A 24,186-nucleotide genomic window follows, 5' to 3' on the forward strand; every position below is an offset into this window, starting at 1 on the left:
CATTTTCATGTTATAACCAGTTTGAGGCAAGCAAAGTCAAAAACATGTTAAGTTCAATTACTACGTAGCAGTTGAGATTTGACCATATGCGTAGAAATTTATTTTCACCAGTCTGAACCTGTTTGCTTGCTAACGTTCATAAGGTTATCAAAAAAGCCGCGCTTTGCTATGTCGCATGCATAGGTTAAGTTCAATTTTATATTTGGCCGCTTTCGGAGGGACAACCGGAACTGGTTACGGCACTACAGGCAGTCTCTAATGTGGTCCTAGCCTATTTCCTTGATAACCAGTCATCAGGCTATCAGAAAAGCCGGTATTTGTTGTATCGCATGCATGTGATTGGTTCTCTTTTATATAAAGCCACTCCCGTCGGGACCCCCGGAACCGGTTCCGGACAACTACCGGTTAAGATATGGTCTGATACTATTTTTCTGCTAACCGTTCATCAGGTTATCGAAAAAGCCGCTGTTTGATGTGTCGAATGCATGGGTTTGGTTCACTTCGGCGAAACACCCGGAACTGGTTCCGAAATACAACCGGCCGTTCCGTATGTGGTCTGAGCTTACTTCCTTAATAACCGGCCATCAGGTTATTGGAAAAGTCATGGTTTGATGTGTCGCATGCATGGGTTTGGTTCACTATTATATTTGGCCACTTCCGTCGTTACCCGCGGAGCCGTTTCAGATATGGTCTGATGCGGTTTTCCTGCTAACCGTTCATCAGGTTATCGAAAATGCCGCTGTTTGATATGTCGCATGCATGGGTTTGGTACTTTTACATTTGGCCACTTCCGGCGGGACATCCGGAACCGGTTCTGGAACACTACCGGTTCAGATATTGTCTGATACTATTTTCCTGCTAACCGTTCATCAAATTGTCGAAAACGCCGCTGTTTGATGTGTCGCATGCATGGGATATGTTCAATTTGATATTTGGCCACTTCCGGCGGGACACCCAGAACCGGTTCCGGAACACTACCGGTTCAGATGTGGTCTGAGACTATTTTCCTGCTTACCGTTCATCAGATAATCGTAAATGCCGTGGTTTGATGGGTCGCATGCATGGGTTTGTTGCATTTTCATGTCTGTATCGTGCAGGCATGCACAAAGATACTCTATGTCCAAGGAAGTCAAGTAAATGTCCATAAAGTTTCTGGACCGACTGGGAATCGAACCGCTCCGGAACACCTAAATGGCCATAACTCCGGAACGGCTGGACCGATCCGATCCATTTTCAATAGAAAACAATGGGACCAGATTCCGCGTCGAATGAACCGTCGGTCATTAAAATCGGTTGAGGTTTACTGCCAAAAAGTGATGTGAGTTTTTTTGTACATATTCACACATACACACACACATACGCACACACATACACACACACACATACACACACACACACACAGACATCACCTTGATTCGTCGAGCTGAGTCGATTGGTATATGTGACTCGACCCTCCGGGCCTTCTATCAAAAAGTCATTTATGGAGTGAACATATAGCCTTTCCAGTACACTTAAGCCTTCAGTACACGCTTTGCCAAATGTGCAAATATTTGGCAAAATTTGACAAATTTATTTGTCATGCGTGTACTGACCAAATAAATTTGCAATAACATTGTTGTGCAAATATTTGCCTAACTTTGTCACGGCGAATATTTGCTGATATTTCAAATTGAGCACTTTTCAAGCAGGTGATGCTAAGCAAGTTTTCTCCATTAACTTTGTAGTTCAAAAGGTTCACCATGTGCATGTCCTCCCAGAACTGCAAGGTGATGCTAAACAAGTCTTCTTCATCAACTTTGTATTTTAAAAGGTTCACCATGTCCTCCCAGAACTGCATGGTGATGCTAAGCAAGTTTTCTCCATTAACTTTGTAGTTCAAAAGGTTCACCATGTGCATGTCCTCCCAGAACTGCAAGGTGATGCTAAACAAGTCTTCTTCATCAACTTTACAGTTTAAAATGTTCACCATGTCCTCCCAGAACTGCATGGTGATGCTAATCAAGTTTTCTCCATCAACTTTGTAGTTTAAAAGTTTCACCATGTCCTCCCAGAACTGCAAGGTGATGCTAAACAAGTCTTCATCAACTTTGTAGTTTAAAAGGTTCACCATGTCCTCCCGTATTTAGTGGTCCATAAGATATTCTTCCGTTCTTTCAAAATCTTACGCTTAGAAGGTTCACCATGTCCTCCCAGGTTGTGTGGTGACGCAAAGCTCTTTGAATTTGTGGAACCACTCCAGTAGTGGTCCATAAGATAAGAAGGTTCAATCTGTCACTCAAGGTGGCATCACCCTCATTCTTGTTTACGGGCGTATCCGCTTTCGAGCGTATTTGGTTCTTTCGAATCCGTAGCCCATTTGATCTTGCTGGCGTAAACGGGAATACGGACGATTTACGTTCGAAAGTGGATTCGATCGAAAACAGAGGGTGTATGACTTATGCTCATTCTGCGAATGGAGTGACGTGAGAAAAGTCGGAGTCGTATATCGAGGTGAGAAATCTCGACTCGAATGAGGTGACTCTCCATTTGATTTACACGGCGAGTCACTTCATTCGAGAGGGGATTCTTCATCTCGATATACGACCCCGACTTTTCTCACGTCACTCCATTCGCAGAATGAGCACAATACACAGCGAGTCACTTCATTCGAGAGTGGATTCCTCATCTCGATATACGACTCCGACTTTTCTCACGTCACTCCATTCGCAGAATAAGCACAACTGATTCTTTCAGAGGAGTTCCCGGAAGCTGTTTTATTTTGGCAAATGTAGGTAGGTACAAAGGTTTGTGCCGCATTCATAACTTATATTTACCTTTTATCGAGTTTTCAACCTACATTTCATTTTGATACACTTGATGCTCAACTGGTCCATTCCGATGAGCGGAGCTCCATTGTAGTAGAACGTACTAAGGTAAAGCATTATAAACGCAGTCTGTTCCGTTCCTTTCAGATCGCTTGTCCAACGTTGCTGAACTCTTGCGCAGTCTCCGCCGATATGTGGAGGCGCTCCCCGATCACCAACATGCCCCCATCCGACTAGTTCTCGGAATCGGCTGGTCCGTGGTGGTGGCGGACGTTCCTGGTGCCAACTGCTCTCTTTGTATTCCCTTGCGGCTGTTGGCAGCGTTGAGCTGATCACCCGAGTCCGCGCTCTTCGATCGACTGTCATCTTCCTCGACGGAGAGCTGTTTGTCAGGAACTTTTTTGCCGAGTTTGTGGTGTGGCGGATGGTTCTACATACGGTGCCGTATGCCATGTAGTTGCTGCCGGAGGGTATGGGTATGGGAGCCGGGGATGCTGTGCTGACTGGTGCTGGTTTGGTGCCTGCTGGACTGGATGCGAGTGTTGTTCACTGGTGGTTGTGGGCTTTGTCGGTTCCAGGGCGGGAGGTGCTGGCTCAGCAGCCCCTTACACAGCTCCCGGCTTTTTCCATGTTTGACCGAATTTGTAATCTAGCGTAGGCGAATTGGAGTTGCTGGACAGGTCACTTGACTGAAAGAAAAGATAATCGATTTGATTTTATATAGAAAATCTTAATAAATTATAATTACATTGATCAAAAACACGAAGTATGTTTTGACTAGCTCGCTTGTTTTCTTTGGCTGGGGCTGGGGCAGGTTTCGGCTGAGGATGAACAACTGTAACTTGCGTCGTGGAGGGGCCTTTGACTGTAGTTTAGGCAGAAGAACTCGTTTCTACTGGGACTGGGCTTGAGGTGCCTTGCGGGATGTTTGTGTTGCGGTAGCCAATCTCGGCACTCTGCTCGCTCCGTTTTGCTTTCATGTCAAGACGCACATTCATTATTATTTATAAACAAATCGATGCAGGAGTAAACAAGGAGCGAACTCAGACGAGAACGTGCACCATGCAGAAAAGACGGCCTTCTTCCAAATGCATTTTCAAGCCAAGGAATACATAATATTTTCAAGAGAATTTTGTATAATAAATCCACAGTTTTGAAATAAATTAACTATATATCATCAAATTTGATTGAAGTCACATAAATATTTACCATTTTATGACAATTAAGGTGAATATTAATATAATTACTGACAAATTAATTGAAACGGAGCACGTTATTTATTCAAGTGTTTCTTGCATTGACGTTTTATTTCCACGTGTGAAAGAAAGGGACGGAAATAATATTTACATGACGAGGGGGGGTTCTGATGAACACGCTGAAAAAATCGTGATCAAAATAGAGGAAAATGTGCTAGTACTTCATGAAAAATTCTATTCCCGAGAACCATGATTTTTCATCGGATTTCTTCCCAGTAAGTGGTCTGTAAATAAGTTTGTGGTACAGCAGCGACATTTGTCCTCTATAGTTTATTAATATATTGTGCTGACAGTAGAATAACTAGCCACATAATGTCAATGTCGCGAGCGTTCTTGTGACCAACATCTAGTTTGCCACGTCCCTACAGAGTAAAATTTATCATATTTTTATTGTGCTGACGCAACGTGGTGCATTCCAGAGCTATAAAGCTTCTTCTTGGTGCAACGTCTCCATCGGGAAGGGCCTAGTGTGCTTAACACTTCCACAGTTATTTATATTATTAACTGGGGGCTTCCTCTGTCAACGATTGTTTTGCATGTATTTATTTATATAGGCACAGGTATGGCATCGTACACAAATTACGTAACGCTATAGGGGGAGGGGGGGGGGAATCTAGCTTAGCGTTACGAGCCATACAAAATATTTCGGCACCAACATTTCAAAAGGGCGTAACTGCATTTACAACCAATGCCTTCTCACAAAGCTGTGGAGCGTATCCCATCCCTCTCGAGCAATCCACTAGCACAAATAGAAAGATAAAATCCTCCTATTTCGATTAATGGATGTGAATTGCGTGAGATGAATGAAATACGACCCACAGCTCTGTGAGAAGGCATTGGTTGCAAAAGCAGTTACGCCCTTTTGAAATGTTGGTGCCGATTTTTGGTTTTCATACAAAAAGCGTCACATGGGGGAGGGGGGAGTCTGAAATCGTTGATTTTAGCGTTACGTAATTTGTGTACCATGCCTAATAGTGCAGGCATGCACAAAGATACTCTATGTCCAAGGAAGTCAAGTAAATGTCCATAAAGAAAAGTTTCTGGACCGACTGGGAATCGAACCTGGCACTTTGAGCATGGTCATGCTCCATATACATATTGATAAATATGAAAGTGAAATTTATGCAAAATTAAAAAAAAAACTCAAAAATTTGGTACATCACTGTAGTTTTGCGTCTTTATTTAGTGCTGTCAATTGAAATCGAATCTCTTGGCAACCCTATTTTGCACTTGATGGTGCGAGGATGACAGAATTTTTCCATCGTAAACAATCCCGTCGTCGTTTCTGCGTGAAAGTTTATCCCGTGATTTTTTGGCTTTGTTTAGTTGCGTCGTGTCATTTTTTTCGCTAATTAGAAGGTAATTTCGATTCGATAACAGTGTAATCAGTTTGCGCACGAAATAAAATCGGGTGACACGGTTTTAGTAGATAATATTCTCGATTGCCGTTTTACAGATCGTGCATACTTCTGCCATGGAACCGCTCAGTCCACTGCCTCGGCTGCCCACGGAAATCTTGGTAGCAATATTTCAGCACCTGCCGATGTCCGACTTGGCCCAGGTGCGACTCACTTGCCACCACTGGTACGACACGGTTTGCTACACGTCCTTCCTGATGGATCGGTTTATGCTGTCGTTCAAAAACTGTCGCCTATACGAGGGCTGCGAGCAGAGTCGGATTTTGGCCAAGTCCAAGAGCTGCTACACCAAGGCCACCCTGAAGGCAGTCGCCATCGAAGAATGCAACATCCTGTGGCGCTCGCTGGGCGACAACTTGCAGGATCTCACACTGAACGACTGTTCGCTTTCGGGAGATACGCTGGTCCGTATGCTCAAGTTCACCCCGAATTTGCGATATTTGGCCCTCAAAACCACTAAGTTCGAGGACTTCCACATTCAGGACGTCGTCGTCGATTTCAAGCTGGAGAAACTGGAAACTCTGACGTTGCGGTCGATTTTCGTATACGACGAGTGCTTCGACATGTTCAAGAAAATCTGTCCACGGTTGAAAGTCCTCAAGCTAAACTATTCGTCCTTCGAAGGGTGGGGCGAGAAGTTGGTTCAGTTTGTCCAAGCGGTTCGGACCACACTGGAGGGAATTAATCTGAGCTATACCAAAGTGGGTGCAACACTACTGCAGAAAATTTCCACTATCGAGAGGCTGAGGCTAAAGAAGATATCTCTCAAATCAAGCTATGATTTGAAACAGCGCGATATTATACATCTGAGCCGGGTGCAACCGACAATAGTGCATCTGAACATTGACAACCTGTTCCCGGCGGATGATCAGGTAGGTTGCGTGATGAGCAGTAACTGTCTTTAACTAGGGATTTAATATAAAACCGATTTTTAAAGCACACCTTGGGAAGCTTTTTTTTTGCTAGGTTTCTAGCTGCACTCTGAATAGAGTTGAAACCTCTACACTAGACCCAAAGATAGAAAAGAGTACGTAATCTTTCAGAAGCAGTTTGCCAGCCGTACGCGGAAAATGATATCCATTAAGACACTGTTGCAAACTGACTCAAAAAGTTACCGTACAAGATTGGAAAGTTTTGAATTGGTTAGTCAGTCAGAATTTGCCTATGTAGTGTTATGGTCACACGGTTTGTGTTTGTCTTCTTGTTTGATTTTGTGGTATGGTTCCGTTCAATATGTATTTCTCCTCGTTAAGTCAGTTGTAGTATGTTTTTTTTTTTCATTGAATCAATCGAACCCCGTATGCTAAAATATAGTCGACCCTGTGTCAAATTGATTTCTTGATTTCGCTAATCGTTTTCTACTTCTCTGTGTTCATCTCTTGTGTCCTTAAATTGTCATCGGTCCAAAACCCACAAAAACATGTAACTGAATTTCTGTTGGTGTCATAATACCAGCTAAGAGATAAACAAAAATACGCCAGTCAGTTGCTTGCAATAAAATAAAAAAAAAAATAATAATAATAAAGATTACTTGCCAACTATTATGTATTCATCTCCCTACAAATACTATGAAAAATATTCAAATTCGTTCAATTGTCCTATCGGTCCTACCTAGATAAACCATGTCATTTTCTCAAGCGTAGCCTAGAAATGTCAACCTAGTCATACACAAGTAACGTTGTTCAGTTAATAAAAAGTAGTCAGTTTTTGTCCAAAATGTCACGTCGAACGCATTGACGTCAACAATGCGTTTGAGTGTTCGCACGTTAGCTTCGAATCTATCAGCACAATTAGGTGCCGCAAATCTCCTTCCCATTAATTCTTCGGTCGATTTTAATTGCTTTATTTAAAGAAAATATGACCAACTAACATTCTAAAAATTCGAAAAAGCGACTATATGACATTAATAAATTACTAATCAAAATCAACCGAGAAACGTGGGAAATAGAGCCCAAACAACATTCAAGCTGAATAAGTCTGCTGGCTGTAAAAGGTTCCAAAACCTGTCACAAATCCTACAATACTTTTATTAGGATTTGTAACAATCATCAAAACCTTCTTAAATCCAACCGACTTGGAACTATTGCTTGGGAATACACTCTAATGAGCCCTAGCGGATCCTCCATGGTTATCGAGCATGTCTGATGCATATGATCAGCCATACTCCATCTGCAGCAGCCGGTTTGTGATGAACCGTTGGAGGCGCATTAAAGTGTTAAAAAGGTGATATGTTTCACTAAAGAACACTACATTACAATAATCAAAATGAAACTCCTTCACTTTAATACCGTCAACCCCTGCGAACTTGGCCAGGGATAAGGTAGATATTTTGGTATTATACGAATATTTAGCGAGAGAGTATGACATGTTTTCTACAAGTAGAGCTGATAGAACATTTAGACGATTTGGTGATATATTTCCAGGATCTAGGAGAAAACCTGCTCAATAAAAAGACGCATTGTTGAGACCAACGAATCTGGACATTTTGGACGAAAATTACTACTTTTCACAATGATCTACAATAAATGATGCAAAACATAGTGACCAGCAATTACTAACATAATGAACATAACTAATTGACAAAACACTGCAATAGAGATGAGAGTGCATATTTGATATGACATGACACTGGATAAACTGTAACATTGCCTAAGTTTGTAAATCTATGGCAAGTAACTGACAAATTGACAATGACCTAACAGACGACGTGGACCTTTCTTTTTCTTTTTGAAAGATTACTAGCCGGTCGCTGTATAGCGCTGAAACCTCTAAACTAGGCCTTGGATAAGAAAAGAACATAATCCTTCTGAAGCAGTTTACCAGACGTGCACGGATGGGGTGGCATCCAAGAAGATACTGTTGCAAACTGACCCGGAAGGTTACGGTAGAAAGTGTAAAAATTTGTTTTTGTAGTAAGGTCTATGTAGTCAGTTAGGTTCTCATCAATTTATCAGTATGTGTTATCAGTTTTATTTGCCGTAGGTTCCAAACTTAGGTAGTGTTACTGCTTTGCGATTTGTCTTGTCAAACGAAAAATGTAGTTTCTATTCTATTAAAGTGTTATGTTAAAAAGTTATTTTCATTATGTTAATGATTGTTGGTGAATATGCGCGTCATTTTGTTGTTGAAAAAAAGCTAATTGTTCAAACTCATTGACCACCACACTAGCTTCAAAACTGATGAACCTTTACACCAAACACGTTTTGCTCCTAGACCCTAGCAATACACGGCGTCGCATCCTAGCAATGCACGGGTCAACTATTATATATTCATCCCTAGAAAAACTTTGAAAAATATTCAAATTAGTTCAATTGTCCTATCGGTCCTACCTATAGATAAACCATGCCATTTTCTCGAGCGTTGCCTAGAAATGTCAGCCTAGTCATACACAAGTAACGTTGTTCTGCTAATAAAAAGCAGTCAGTTTTTGTCCAAAATGTCACGTCGAAAGCATTGACGTTAACAATACGTTTAAGTGTTCGCACGTTAGCTTCGAATCTATCAGCACAATTAAGTGCTACAAATCTCCTTCCTACTATCTAGCAATAGGGTCCTAAAATTAAAGACGAAATCTCGCTTATATTGAATAATACGATCAAGCATGGCATTCTAATCGGAATTGTACTTTACTCGAACTTGAAAAACAAAGGAATAATGAGAAAATTCGAAATAAGTAAAATGGCAAATAGTTCTACTTTGACATTTGAGGTCAACCTTGTGTGACTGAGCTCGACATTTTTCGTACTGGGATTTCAAAAATGTTCCTATCTGACATACACGGTGAAAAAAAATCACTCAAAGTATGTGTTATAAGCTAGGGACGAGACAAAAGGCCAACAAAATAAAAAATTTATATTTTCAACTACGGTTAATAAAAACGTCAAAAATTGAGTAAATATGTACTCTTGAACCATATATTGTGGTTTAAAACAAGAATCCCGATAGGACTTTAGGAGCCTATTCACGAGCGCTAAAGGCCGCCACAATCATGTTCACTTTGTGGTAGGGATAAAACGGTTTGAACACAAACTGACGTCTCACTCTACTTACTTCTCATCGTTACCATATTTAACGGTGAGTTCAATAATTTGTAGTTCGCAAATTGCTCAATCACGGCGCTCGCTTCGTTTTTGCTCCTGTTTTCGACTCCCTGGGCATAGGGTATCATTGCACTTGCCTCACAATATACACATTCATGCAATGGCAGGCAAAGAAAGCCTTTCAATTAATAACTGTGGAAATGCTCAAAGAACACTAAGTTGAAGCGAGGCAGGCCAAGTCCCAGTGGGGACGTAGAGCCATAAAGAAGAAGAAAAAGAACCGTAATTTTCCGGGATAGTTTGCAACAGTGTCTTCTTGGATGCCACACCATCCGTGTACGTCTGGTAAACTGCTTTAGAAGTATTATGTCCTGTCCTATCCATGGCCTAGTTTAGAGATTTCAGCGCTATTCAGCGACCGGCTAGTAACATTAAAAACCCGATTTAATCCACCTATGGTGAACAGAACCCTTCTTACACTTATTAAAAATATTGTTGTATTATTCGTTTTTAACAAATTTATTTTGTGTGATTGATCAAAAGTTCTAGAAAATATTGTGGATTTGGCATCTAGTGGATTGGTTTCCAAAATAGCATTAGACCATGGACTAAACTACCAGAAATGCCAGACACCTCATAGAAACTTGTATCGGAATATAAAAAAATAGCTTACAATAGTTCATTGGTATATGAAACTCGGCCCTCCGGGCCTCGGATCGAAAGTCGGTTTTTCGAGCGATATTTATATCCTTTTTATGGGTGTAAGAAGGGTAAAAAGGCTTTTCCTACATACATTCCGTGATATTTTTGCTACTGTTTATTAAGCTCAAATATTACAAAGAGATAGTAGCTTTTATATATTTGATGCAATTGCATTTTCATGCAGAGCTCCTTGAGAAACCAAATTTGATCATAAAAAAAGGCTTTTCCTACATACATTCCGTGATATTTTTGCTACTGTTTATTAAGCTCAAATATTACAAAGAGATAGTAGCTTTTATGTATTTGATGCAATTGCATTTTCATGTATAACTAACTTGTGTAACCAAATATGATCATAAAAAATCTGTTGACAAACGGCTGAGAAATGTATTATGATACATTTTATCAAAAATCTCTCAAAAGCGTAAATTTCATTACTCCTTAGTACTCGTGGAAAGATATCTCGGAAACAAAATGTCCAAACGGCATGAAATTTAATAGCATACTACTTGGATGCTGTAGCTTTCATTTGATGCTGAGAGAACTCAAATCGATTGACACACGGCTGATTCATTTATTATGAAGCATTTTGTCAAAGACCTCTTAAAAAGTTTAGTTGTATTACTCCAAAGTACTCCCCGAAAGATATCTCGGTTACAAAATGTCCAATCGGAATGAAATTCAAAAGCGTTCTTCTAGGGTGCAGTAGCTTTCGTTTCGGGCCTTAAGAACTCGAATCGGTTGATAGACAGCTGAGAAATTTATGGTGATACACTTTGTCAAAAATATCTAAAATAATTAAGTTGTACTACTCCCTAGCACTCTTTGAAAGATATCGCGGTAATCGAACGTCCAATCAAAAAAAAAATTCAATAGCGTTCTACTAGGATGTAGTAGCTTTCGTTTGGGGCCTTAAGAACCCAAATCGGTTGATAGACGGCTGAGAAATTTATGGTGATACACTTTGTCAAAAATATCTAAAATTATTAAGTTGTACTACTCCCTAGCACTCTTTGAAAGATATCTCGGTAACCGAACGTCCAATCAAAATAAAATTCAATAGCGTTCTACTAGGATGTAGTAGCTTTCATTTGCTTCCAAGAGAACTCAAATCGGTCAACAGACGGCTGAGAACCGTGAGTGACATTTTTTTGTAACATACATACACACACACACATACACACACACATACACACACACACGCACATACAGACATTTGCTCAATTCGTCGAGCTGAGTTGATTGGTATATGTGACTCGGCCCTGCGGGCCTCGGATCGAAAGTCGGTTTTCCAAGCGGTATTTATACCCTTCTTATGGGTGTAAGAAGGGTAAAAAGGCTTTTCCTACATACATTCCGTGATATTTTTGCTACTGTTTATTAAGCTCAAATATTAAAAAGAGATAGTAGCTTTTATGTATTTGATGCAATTGCATTTTCATGTATAACTAACTTGTGTAACCAAATATGATCATAAAAAAATCTGTTGACAAACGGCTGAGAAATGTATTATGATACATTTTATCAAAAATCTCTCAAAATCGTAAATTTCATTACTCCTTAGTACTCGTGGAAAGATATCTCGGAAACAAAATGTCCAAACGGCATGAAATTTAATTGCATACTACTTGGATGCTGTAGCTTTCATTTGATGCTGAGAGAACTCAAATCGATTGACACACGGCTGATTCATTTATTATGAAGCATTTTGTCAAAGACCTCTTAAAAAGTTTAGTTGTATTACTCCAAAGTACTCCCCGATAGATATCTCGGTTACAAAATGTCCAATCGGAATGAAATTCAAAAGCGTTCTTCTAGGGTGCAGTAGCTTTCGTTTCGGGCCTTAAGAACCCGAATCGGTTGATAGACGGCTGAGAAATTTATGGTGATACACTTTGTCAAAAATATCTAAAATAATTAAGTTGTACTACTCCCTAGAACTCTTTGAAAGATATCTCGGTAACCGAACGTCCAATCAAAAAAAAAAAATCAATAGCGTTCTACTAGGATGTAGTAGCTTTCGTTTGGGGCCTTAAGAACCCAAATCGGTTGATAGACGGCTGAGAAATTTATGGTGATACACTTTGTCAAAAATATCTAAAATAATTAAGTTGTACTACTCCCTAGCACTCTTTGAAAGATATCTCGGTAACCGAACGTCCAATCAAAATAAAATTCAATAGCGTTCTACTAGGATGTAGTAGCTTTCATTTGCTTCCAAGAGAACTCAAATCGGTCAACAGATGGCTGAGAACCGTGAGTGACATTTTTTTGTAACATACATACACACACACACACATACACACACACATACACACACACGCACATACAGACATTTGCTCAATTCGTCGAGCTGAGTTGATTGGTATATGTGACTCGGCCCTGCGGGCCTCGGATCGAAAGTCGGTTTTCCAAGCGGTATTTATACCCTTCTTATGGGTGTAAGAAGGGTAAAAAAGACAATCGTCGTTATCGTCATGATATCATAAAGTGGCATATTTTATATCGTCTCTGCGAGATTCGAAGGGGCTCAAGAGTGTCCCTGATGCATAGTCGAACTACGGATCTCAGAACCAGACATCTATAAAAAATGTATGTGTCGTCACACTTTGCTAAGCCCTCTACAAATCGTTACTTAGTTTATGGTCGTTCCCAATAAAGTTAAGCTTACGATTTACTTATGTCTTCCACTATTGCAGATACTCGGCGAAATAAGCCGCAACCTCCCCAATATGAAGCGGATCAAACTACACATCTGCCGAGTGCACAATTTGTACCAATCATTTCTACGTAACATGCAGCGGTTAGAGTATCTCAAGATCACCGACGCCACCCATGTGGCCGGTAACCTCGATCTCAGCTGCTACGAGAACTCCAACTTGGAGAAGCTGTACGTTTCGGCCGCCACATTTTCGCGGAACACATTGCCACGATTTTTCGAAAAATCGCCCAACATTCGCAGCCTGACGCTGTACCAGTGTTCGTACGAGAACATCCACGATTTGCAGCTTTCGTTTGCGCACCTAAAGTCGCTGGAGTACCTAAACCTTCAGCGTACGTTCGACATCGATGACAGCTTCTTCAGCAGGACGGTGTTCGACAGTGTCAATATGCCGTTTGAGCGCATTCGATTCTTCGCCGTTACCAACCTCACGAAATTGTGCTATCTTAACCTGAGTCGATGTCGGGATCTATCGGACGAAACTTTGGTGGCGCTCAGTTTTCCACGGCTGAAGAAGATCGATCTTCGGGGATTGAACATCACGGACTTTGGCATACGGGCGTTGGTACGGCAGTGTCCCCGTCTGGAGTATGTCCACGTGGATGCTTGCAAGCGAGTCTGTGACAGTGCGGTGTTGATGTTGTGTAGGGATTTGAAGCGACTGAAGCTGCTGAACCTGGATGGGTGCCGGTCGATTACGGATGCTTCGGTTGACCACGTTATCAATCACTGCCGAACGTTGGTGTGGCTCAACATGATGAACTGCCCACTGCTGTCGGATGCCGCCAAGCAACGGTTGGAAAGTATGCGTAGCATACGATCCCTGTACGTCTAGTGTATACTGTGATAAGGGCGGCGCGACGGAACGGTGACGGCGTGGGCACTATTTATTGAAGTGACGTATCAATTTTAAGACAAACCCGGAGACTTAGCCGCTTTCAAACAAGGCGCAACATAAGGCACAATAATCGTTTCATTCAGATTTGAATTATGGTCATTCATGTGATTTAGAGAAAACAAAAAGATATTTACATAAACTTTGAGAAGAGTGGTGTGTATTTACACTTAAATGTGGCGGACAGTTAAACTATCGTTTTTAGATTCATTACTACATACATGCTGCTATTATTACAATAGGATTCTGGCCATTAGTAGGAAGTGTTTAAAAGTCTAAATTTAGAGATTTCGCTGAATGTTGTAATGTGGCGAACCAATGTAGTAGACTAATTATATTACATATCTAAATATATATATTTTCAACATTATTACATGTTTATTATTTGGGATAAGCTGTTTGTACATTGTACATTTGGTGCGGGATGTATAACTTACATTGTTGTTAGCCTTTAGTAAAAATCCAAGGTAGAAGAATTCCTGCGCTAACTCGAAGTTATCCCTGTCTATCGCGACATTACTTTCTAGACGAATCCTGTCACGCTTGGTTCCACCTACAAGTATGTTCGTATTTTGTTTTCGGCGCATTTGCCACCACTTTCACCTTTACTGCTCCGCGTTTAAGGCGGTTGTACTGATCTGTCACCGTTCCAAATATTTTGGCGATAGTGTTCTAGGTCTATCCAATATGGTTTCGCATTATGTAATTTACATAGTAGTATATTCTTTGTATCCTCGCATTAAGCGTTTTTCAATCGATATCGATCAGGGTTTATTGCTGCTGTTCTTTTTTTTTTGTGATGTGTTTGTAAAGAGTTTAATCTTGCCTAGTTTGGGTAGTGGCTACCTGGGTGGCTACGGTTGGGATAGCTCAAATCAATCTTCAGCATAAAAGAACAGCAACGATCAATTAAACGGTACCGCCCAAGGGGCTTTAGTCCAAGAACCATAAGGCGAATTTCTGTCTAGGAAACCTTGTGAATCCGGTGTTTGCTGTTTTCAGCAAAATTGAAGTGGCAAACTGGCGTGTCATGCCTCGAGCATATGTGCTTGTCAACAACGCAATCGTTGCTACAACATCTCTGAACTAACCACCAGAGATGTATGTGCTATCACAATTGATGTATCATCTGTTGAAAACAACAATACAAAATACGTCTATTGTGCAGTTTATTTACCGCATGATGAACCATCCTTAACGGATGCATTCAAATAAGTCATCACATCATCATTCAAATATTTCCGCTAGTTGTTAACAGAGATGCGAATGCTGAGCACCGATCCATACCATCTGGGGCAGCTGAGACATTAACTTGAGAGGCTCCAGTTTGTTGGAATACTTAAGTAGTACAGCTTTTAAACTACTTAACATAAGCAATCGTCCAATCTTCATGGTATCTGCTAGAGAGGAAGTGTTGAACATAAAGCTAGCAGAGTCACGAGATTACCAATTGGCATGTGGCTGGTGAAGAATCTTTATCTGACCAGTGAGTGTTACTCCACAAACTTTGCGATACTCACTTAGTTGATACTTCAAGTGATTTGAATGATGTCGTTGATGATATGACGGCCTTCATGATGTAAGCTATTGAAGAAGATTGCCTGTGGTCTGTGAAGACAAAACGAGAAACTCCTAGGTGATATGGCAAAGTTCAGGAAGCACTGAAAGAGTTGGAACAGACAACGTTCGGCTAGATCGAAGGCTTTCAGATCGGCTCGCAAAGCCTAGCAGAAAGCTCTTCGGTCTGCTGAACACAAATGCTTCGAGTTTGAGTGGAGTCAGTCGGTTAAACAAGCATGTCCTTTCTGTTTGTTGGGATCGTTGTCGTTAATCTCGGTTCGCATTATTCTGTTGCTAATTTTCCGTTGCCATTACTTTTTGCGACTGACTCGCATGGCCAGATATCTCTCTACTTTCCGAAGGACCATGGTGCATAGTTGAGCTTAGAGCCCTTCACTGCCATTCGGACAGGGCAAACAGAGCTGTTTTTTGAGCCGATCCTCCTGGAGAACAGACGATTAGGTTAGCAGAAGCCTAAGACCGAGGTTCTTACCGGGGTTGATTTCCCGATCTTATCTAAGGTTGCTCGCAGTTTTTAATCGGTATCACGAGGAGCTAGGGATAGAAGTTGCTGTGTAGATTATGTACCGTAAAACCTTTATCACGGCTTTCTCTATACATTTAATAAAAAAAAAAGTTTCTAAAAACGAATAAGATATATTTAGGGCGATTCAATCATTCTAGACGTTGCTTTGGTATTCATAAGACTGCTCTTTCAATCTAGAGCGCGTATCAAGATCTAACTCTACCCAATCGGTAAATTACGTAGTGATGAAATATAGTAAAAAGGAACAGAGAATAAAATGACTAACCTCACGTAGGGATCATTCTGATCCGAGAAGAGAGATGGAGAGGGGAAGAACTGCAACTGCAAGCGAAAGATTTCCTACATCTTGGTCAAGAATTTGTGCGCCTTGGATTCGGTATCGAATAAACTCTTGACCATAACGACTTGGCAGAAACCGACGCACATCATGGTGATGATTTGGAAAAACGACCAGGCGTTCACCTTGAAGTAGTTCTCTTCGGCCACGTTACGGTCACGTGCTTCGTGCGACCGAAGGACATCTTGTAACTGCCGAGCTTTGGTCAGATTGTTCCTCACGCGCTGTAGGGATAAACATCATCAGCATCAGCCCAGTAAAGTGCGGTTTATTTTTCGAAAGTTGTTAGCTATAGAATTCGCATGCTCTACTAGATTCAAAACACAGAAAAAAAACTTAGACTTTGAGGCAAAAATATTGCGATTTATAGTTATCAGGAAATTGGATTTGATCCGATGTCCCACAATAAACTTTCAAGAATTCCTTTGGAATCAACTTTGGAAAAATAAACCGCACCGCAATATCCAGTACGATGCTCTTTGAATTCAATTTATCAGTAAACTTAAGTAGCGATTTACGTTTCAAAGAATAGCAAAAGATGCTACAACACCTACCTTGATAATATCCTGTGCGTCCTGGACCTTCATGTCGTAAAACTCCTCCGGGCTAAGGCCCTCCAAGATGTCAAAGTTGCTCCAACCTCCGTCTTCGTCCTCGCCCTCGATGATCAACTCGAAGAACACCGTCTTGCTGTTGACCCGGCTGAATTCGTTACTGAAGCACATCGTGAGCTCCGTATCGTGGGGCAGTTTGTACCGGTGGATGTTGTCGGATTTTTTGTAATCTGCAAAGATGAGCCGTCCGGACGAATCCGCCAGCTCGAAGCTTATGTCCAAATCTCCGTGCGAGCCGTCGATTACCTGGTACTCGAGATCCACCGTTTGGCCGGCTTGTGCGTTTTCGTAGAAGCAATCCCGGCCGCCCGGTGTGATGATAATCGTAAACTCTTTCTGCAGTGCGGTGATTCCCTGCAGAAAAACGGTAAGTACCAACGCTAGTATACGCACCTGGAAAGGACAAGTTAAAATTAAGCTTTCAGAACGCAGAAATTTGCTATATTTATTGTAAAAACCATTATTTTATGCGAATAATATGGCACCAAAACTTGTTTGTGATGGAAGGCTCTTTCGGATTCTGGCTGGAAGATGATGTTAACAACAAAAACCCCGATTAGGCAAAGCTGGGAGCCCTATCGTTGACGTTTTCGATTTGTGCCGAGGGGCGAAATAACGGCCAAAGTAAAAACCTGTAATAGTTTAAGGGTGCGAAACTCTGAACCCGTTTGGCAGACACGTCGAATTATATTTATTTATAAAGCAAGGGAACCATTAATCTTCCTTTGTCGAAACCTAAAATTTGATGAAATTGTATTGCTGACTGCACCCCAAATTGGACTGACACAATAGTGTGCACACACCTTCAAAGTGTGATTGCAGCGCAGGGACACGTCGGATCGAGTTGAGGTCTTCGGTGCACTTATTCCTTGTAAATGGAGGAATAAGTGCACCGAAGACGTCGAGACGATCCGAGGCAAATGTACACTTTTATCACACTTTTTAGGCGTACCAAAAAAAGTGTGATAGTCCAATTTGGGATGTAGCCTGCAATAATTGAAATAATTGTAGCTTTCAATTGACTATTTCTTGTCTGCCCTCTATGGTGGTTTTGGGAAATTTAACGCAAAGCTAAAGAGCAATAGAAAATGCAATTATTACAAATTCTAGCGACATTGACACTTGACACAGCATATTGACCAAGTGCGTTTAAATTGCAATCGAGATTGCAATTTAAATAATAAGAATACTTATTTATTGCCCATGGCAAAGATTTATAGATTCCAGCCAAAAAAAAATGATTAGGCTCATTTTCAGCGTAGGTTCATTATAAATATTTTTGTTATACAAAAGTGTCGCCAAAGGTGTACTCAACAAACGTAGCGTAAAATATTTTTTGCAATTTCTCATCGTAATAGGCCGTTTTACCTCATCCAAATCTGACAGGAAAAGGCCTACTTTCCCACATCAAATTAACAGTGCGGTAATGGTTCATTACAGCACTGATTTGCGTTGTGTAATGAATCATTACAGCACTGGTTTCAGTTTTGGTAAACTTTTTGATGCTTTCTGGACGCAGTTTTGAAAAATTGTGACAACTGCACAGTATAATCTGTTATGATCAGATTTTCACGAACATAGCTATGAACGTCAGTGTGCAGTTTGATGAAAAAGTTTTGTTCAAAACTATCCATAAGGGTAATTTATGAAATCGCAAAAAACGTTGTACGCAACTCGGTGCAGAACTCGATTTTTCCAGCACTCGTCGTAATTATCCAACTCGGCAAGCCTCGTTGGATAAATGTACGACTCGTGCTGTAAAAATCGTCATTCTGCACCTTGTTGCGTAAACTACTATACCAGGACGGAGTCTGTTTTTATATCTGTGGGCCCACGCAAGAAAAAAAAACCACGCAACTAATTTCTGTGCATGAAAAACAGGTGCACAGCAAAAAAATAAATGCTACCCGCCCGATGTAACTCATTTCGATGTACTAAATAATCAATGTAATCACGATTTCTATGTACGATTACATCGTTTTATGTAAAATCTTTTGTTCTTATATGTGTAAATCGTCCTGTGCAATATTCATGCAACCAACGTATTGATCGGGTTGCAGAAGTTCAGATGTGATATTACACAACAGTTTTTTTCTGTGTGGAATCTCTACAATAAAAATATGAATATTAATTTTTTGCTTATTCACCCATGGGTTTTGCTTGGAGTTTTGCTTAAATTTTTGCTTAATCACCCGAGTTTGCTCGACCGGTGTGACTGCTCTTAGGTTAAATGTAATTTACACTATTTAGGGACCCCTCGTCGAAACGAATGACGAAGTGTCAAACGAAAAGAAACAACAAAAAATCACACCACCACCCATCTTTCTTCCAGCCAGCCAGCAGCGGATTGTTCATCAGACAGAATCGACTTCCTTCTTGTGCAACTCTTGCGCTTCGCGTCGCGAATCTTTCAACGAACGATTATTATCAGATGCATCCATCATCAGATGTGATTCAGATTCTATACAGTTACCCATAGTTATAGTTTCCACCAGCATCTGATTCGCGTTTCGATATATATCTACACGTCGCTATAGTCTGGCAGCTGAAAGTGCTCACGTAAAGAAGTGAAGAAAACGCAATTCTTTCAGTTTCGCCGTAGGTTGTGCACTAATTTCCGCATCGAAGCTTCCGCAAGATCCGGTGGGGTCTGTTCGTTCGTAGCTCTTGCTTTGGATTATTGGTGAGGTGAAATTGGGGATTTGCAGAACAGAGCCCCAGGAAAGTTTCCGAATCATTGCTCAGAAAAAGTGATCGTATGTAAAAAAGTGTAACTATTGGGAAGTGCTTCCTTTTCTCTTCCGGAGGAATAACCTTGAATTACTCCGTTTCCAAAGCTAACCAGTATCATCAGGCCTGGCGATATCAAATGGTAAGTGCATAACTCCATATTATTTGATCAGATTCTATTGAAATTCCAATGTATTGAATTTCCAAAAGAGATATTTTATAATTTGACATCACGAACAAAGCGATGCCTTTTTTATCGTAATAGGTAAATACCTACGGCTATGACATCAAGACAATTGTAATTATTAGTCCAATACTATACTGCCGTGAATCGCAAGTCAGTCCCATATGTAAAAAGTAGGCATTGAGAAAATGGCCTCTGAAGTTTTCAAATTCGATTTCTATACGAAACTCTAAAAAATCGCTATGAATTGAAAACTTCTGCGATCATCATGAAACTTTCACATATTGTTTCAAACGTTAAAACATAACAGTGAAAAATGTAAAACTAGCTAAAATAGTGTTAGGTCCTGTACTGGAGGGCACACAAGTTCGTAATGGGACTGACTTGCGATTACATTTCATTATGGGACAATCTGACTTGGTGTTGTTTTTCAATTTTACTGAACAAACTATATATTTTTATACACGCAGCTGTAAGATCTTCCGAAGAAAGCTCGAAAACGGTCATTAACTCATTTTTGCCCAAAATGCAGATGGGACTGACTTGCGATTCACGGCAGTATATTCGCACAAAAAAAAACTTGCATACATCTTTGAATGTTAATTTCATAGCTTATTTGTCGCGAAATCCAAAATCTAGGCAGTATATTTCCATACTTGATTATTCATTGCTAACTGTAAATTTCTCCAGTTTGCATCTCGCACCACTTCATAGAGGCAAACCTCAGAAGGATATAAATATGTACAGTGAGAGGTAAAAGTAGAGGCACGGCGTAGAAATGTACTTGCGAATACACAACTGTTTTTAAAAATGTTGTTTTGAACTACTTACACAATTCTTCGAAAATATTCTACAATTTATGAGCATACTGTTATAGAAGGGAATCTGATTCAAGTTCTAGAGAATCCAGTAAGAGACTGGTGGCCACTCAAAAGTGTAGAACTCCCGAGCTTTTTCTTCGGTAGTAATGGAGAGGTACTTACGTATTTTCTTCGTAAGTAATGGTTTAAGTTATTTTCCGAACTGGCTTCAAATCTTTCCCAATCAAGCTGAATTATATGATCAAGTTTCAGGCAATTTGGCCGACAAAACCCCTGACGAAGAGAACAAACTAAACCTGCCGATAATACCCAACGTCACCTTATGTAGGTAGTAGACTGGATCAACAAAGTCGATTTTCGGAACAAAGCTTTTTCGATTCATTTTAGCGTCCAAAGCAACTGTGCAAAATTTGGGAGCGATTGGTTGCGTCCCCGTATTCCGCATTGCGATTGAAATTTGTATGGAATTTAGGTATGGGAAAACGTGCTTTTTTTGCATTTTTTCATACATTGAAATTTTTCGTCTAAAACGATCTAACTAATGCCGTTAAAGTATAGCCTAGGATATGCCGAAAAACTTTACCGAAGACCGCAAATTGATCCGACACTTGTGAAAAACTTATAACGTGCAGATTGCCCGGTGGTGCTTTACATTTAATGCTTTTTACGGCATCATCAGCATCGACAGCCATGTTGGATATGTGGTTCAAAATTTCGAAGTGATAATCCTTAGCCACGAAAGCGAATATTCGTATGAAAAAATATCATCCTATATGCTTACTCGCAGTGATTGTAATGATACTTTTTCAGCTGCGTTACTGCAGAATTATCACTTCAAAAACGCGAGGCAAACAATCATTGAAAAGCAAAAAGTCAATGATTCTTATGAAAGCTCAGTGTTGCATCATGACACCTTAACATGTAAAGGAATAACATCAATACCTAATAAAATCTCAATTTTTGGCCTAAGTTATCAAGTTTTTTTTTTATGTTATCAAGCGAATAACTTTTTGCACAAGCGTCGGATCACTTTGCGGTCTCCGGCAAAGTTCTTCGGCATATCCTAGGCTACATTAGACAAAAGAATTCAACTTATGAGTAGAACGTCAAAAAGTATGGTTTCACATAGGGTATGTGTTCCATCAGTAATCTCACGCTCCCATATTCGTCCTATTCGAAAACAAGCGATTACGACACCGATTGATTCCGTTCTTTTTGTTTTCATGCGTGCTCACTCCTAACAAAAAATACAAAAATAAGAAACAAAACAATGAACGCTTCAATCCTTTGTTTTTCGTAGGATGAAAATGGGAGCCACATGCTTAATAAGGGAACCAGTACCCTACTAACTTCCATACAAATTTCAATCGCAATGCGGAATACGGGGACGCAACCAATCGCTTCCAAATTTTGCACAGTTGTTATGGACGCTAATATAGATTGAAAAAGCTTTGTTCTGGGTTGATGCAATCAAATTTAACCCATATCCGCCCAGCGTCCTATTTATAGGACAGATGGCCCGAACGCCCAGCGTCCTATAAATAGGACAGTCCTTTTGATGTGAATATCTCCAGAATTATGCAAAATTTTAGAATACTTTCTTCGGAGAAGTTGGTCTCCACACCCATACCTTGCTCATAGTGGACAATATAATTTGTGACTGGTTCACTAGGTGGCGTAAACGATGCTGCAAAGATTACATATTGTCACGATCTATGAGCTTCATTTCCAATGCGAAAATAATTTATTTCCCTGGAATCTTGACAATAATTAATGATTTATAGTTCATTTCTTCGGCAGAGTTGTTTATCAATACATACAAAAGTTAATGTATGTATGATTGTATGTTTATATGCTTGTATGTTTATATGTTTGTCTATTTGTATGTTGATATGTATGTACGTGTTGGCGTTGGCACCGGGGCGCAATCTTCCAATTGGCAGCACGATCAGGGTGTGGTGTTCCTCTTGTGGTGGGACTAGACCAAATACTTACTGAATCCAGCAGCACTCTTGTCCACAGCTATCGCGATGATGAATCGACGATGATCAGGATGACGAAACCCACAATCGTTTCACGGTACCGTTGCGAAGGGATACGGTATTACATTCCGTGCGTGCCAACCAACAGACTAGACGGAACGCGTTACTTTCGAACACCGATACTACTCACTCAGGGTAGGAGGTTCAAGAAGGAGAATAGTTAAAATCGAACGTCCAAATCGTGTGTGTTAGGATTTAGGCCTTTCTAGACTCATGCCAACGTTACTCGCATTCGGAACCTTGGCGTACCAGAGTGAGAAATAAATGCCTTCACACTTGAATCTAAATCGAACTGGCCTTTTCTAGACTCATGCCAACGTTCTCGCATTCGGAACCCTAGCTTACCAGAGTGAGAAAAAGTTCGATAGATTCAATGATTTGGGACTCGTCTAAAATCGTGTGTAGAGCACTTAGGCCTTTCTAGACTCATGCCAACGTTACTCGCATTCGGAACCTTGGCGTACCAGAGTGAGAAATAAGTGCCTCTACACTTGGATCAAAATCAAACTGGCCTTTTCTAGACTCATGCCAACGTTTCTCGCATTCGGAACCTTGGCTTACCAGAGTGAGAAAAAGTTTGACCGATCCAATGACTTAGACTTCCACGATTCTAAATATCAACACTTTAGAAGGATTGAATTATCCAATCAAGTGATCAGAATAATTTAAGCTTCGCAAGTGCAAGTTCAGGATCAAAGGAATTTGAGTAGCAAAATACTTATCCGGGAGGTATCCAGTGTGGAGTCCAAAAACAAAACTGACTGTCGTCTTTATTGATCTTCCTCTTTTATAGCCGCAGGGCCTACCAAAAATTACACATGATCTTTCCTGAAAGGATGATGAAATAGCGGCTCTCGTTACGATCTACTCATTTACACTTTCAGTACGTGTTTTAACATGAATATATGAGCGGCCAGATTTCTAGAATGATCTTTCGCGGATACATGGTTTTTCGTGTTTTCACAGGAGAAATATTTTCTTCTCCGAAGAGAGAATTTTCCTGAATTTGAGCAATCTCTCTAGCTACATGATTTGATTGTATTTGTACAGAATTAGATCTACCATTCATATTTTGCACGATTCCGATGCTCAGCTGGCCTAATTTTCAAGATCAAGTTCAATGATTAATTTTGATTACATTTAGAATGCTACCGATCTGCTAGGCTATTGGTATGGTTTCCATCGGGTGTCGCTTCAGATTTGTTTATTTTATCATGCTGCTCAAAGTCAATCGAGTCCCTCAGCCGCATAGCTTTTGCTTCGTTATGCTGATAAACATTGCCGCTCTGCTCTACGTTTATAATCGCGGGCCCTATTATATTGTGGTAGGTCATGATTGTTCGAATTTGATTGGGGTTTTATGATGCGGCTCGCTTGGTTAATTGTAGGAAATGGTTGGAAAGGAATTCGTTCCGAATTGTGTGGATTCAAATGTACTTCACGCTTCGCGTTCGTAACATTCCGGCCCTCGTAAATCTACCGGGGAGATTTACCTAGTATCTTTCGATAAGCGA

At 40.5% G+C, this 24,186-nt stretch overlaps 3 protein-coding genes and 1 non-coding gene across 4 annotated transcripts in view; 2 read left to right on the plus strand and 2 right to left on the minus strand.

Moving 5' to 3' along the window:
* Window positions 1-2,784: 2,784 nt before the first annotated feature.
* LOC109398110 (uncharacterized) lies at window positions 2,785-4,298 on the minus strand. Its single transcript, XR_009997127.1, has 2 exons — window positions 3,553-4,298; window positions 2,785-3,493 (listed from the first exon to the last, which is right to left on the minus strand). It is a non-coding gene; the product is annotated as an uncharacterized LOC109398110 (transcript).
* A 964-nt stretch (window positions 4,299-5,262) lies between these two features.
* LOC109430946 (uncharacterized) lies at window positions 5,263-14,207 on the plus strand. Its single transcript, XM_019707061.3, has 3 exons — window positions 5,263-5,419; window positions 5,517-6,350; window positions 12,920-14,207. Exons 2-3 carry the CDS (start codon window positions 5,535-5,537, stop codon window positions 13,775-13,777), a joined length of 1,674 nt encoding a protein of 557 aa, XP_019562606.3. The 5' UTR covers window positions 5,263-5,419; window positions 5,517-5,534; the 3' UTR covers window positions 13,778-14,207.
* Window positions 14,208-16,034: 1,827 nt separating this feature from the next.
* On the minus strand, window positions 16,035-17,407 carry LOC109430955 (transmembrane emp24 domain-containing protein 1). The gene is made up of 3 exons (XM_062848894.1): window positions 17,354-17,407; window positions 16,836-17,288; window positions 16,035-16,505 (listed from the first exon to the last, which is right to left on the minus strand). Exons 1-3 carry the CDS (start codon window positions 17,354-17,356, stop codon window positions 16,284-16,286), a joined length of 678 nt encoding a protein of 225 aa, XP_062704878.1. The 5' UTR covers window positions 17,357-17,407; the 3' UTR covers window positions 16,035-16,283.
* A 1,809-nt stretch (window positions 17,408-19,216) lies between these two features.
* LOC109430908 (1-acyl-sn-glycerol-3-phosphate acyltransferase delta) overlaps window positions 19,217-24,186 on the plus strand; it is a 57,513-nt gene continuing 52,543 nt past the window's right edge. The window contains exon 1 of the mRNA XM_019707008.3: window positions 19,217-19,767. The gene's annotated coding sequence lies outside the window, so the exon portion shown is untranslated. The remainder of the gene's footprint in view (window positions 19,768-24,186) is intronic.

The sequence above is a fragment of the Aedes albopictus genome, chromosome 2 (assembly GCF_035046485.1).
Source record: "Aedes albopictus strain Foshan chromosome 2, AalbF5, whole genome shotgun sequence".
NCBI lineage: Eukaryota > Metazoa > Arthropoda > Insecta > Diptera > Culicidae > Aedes > Aedes albopictus.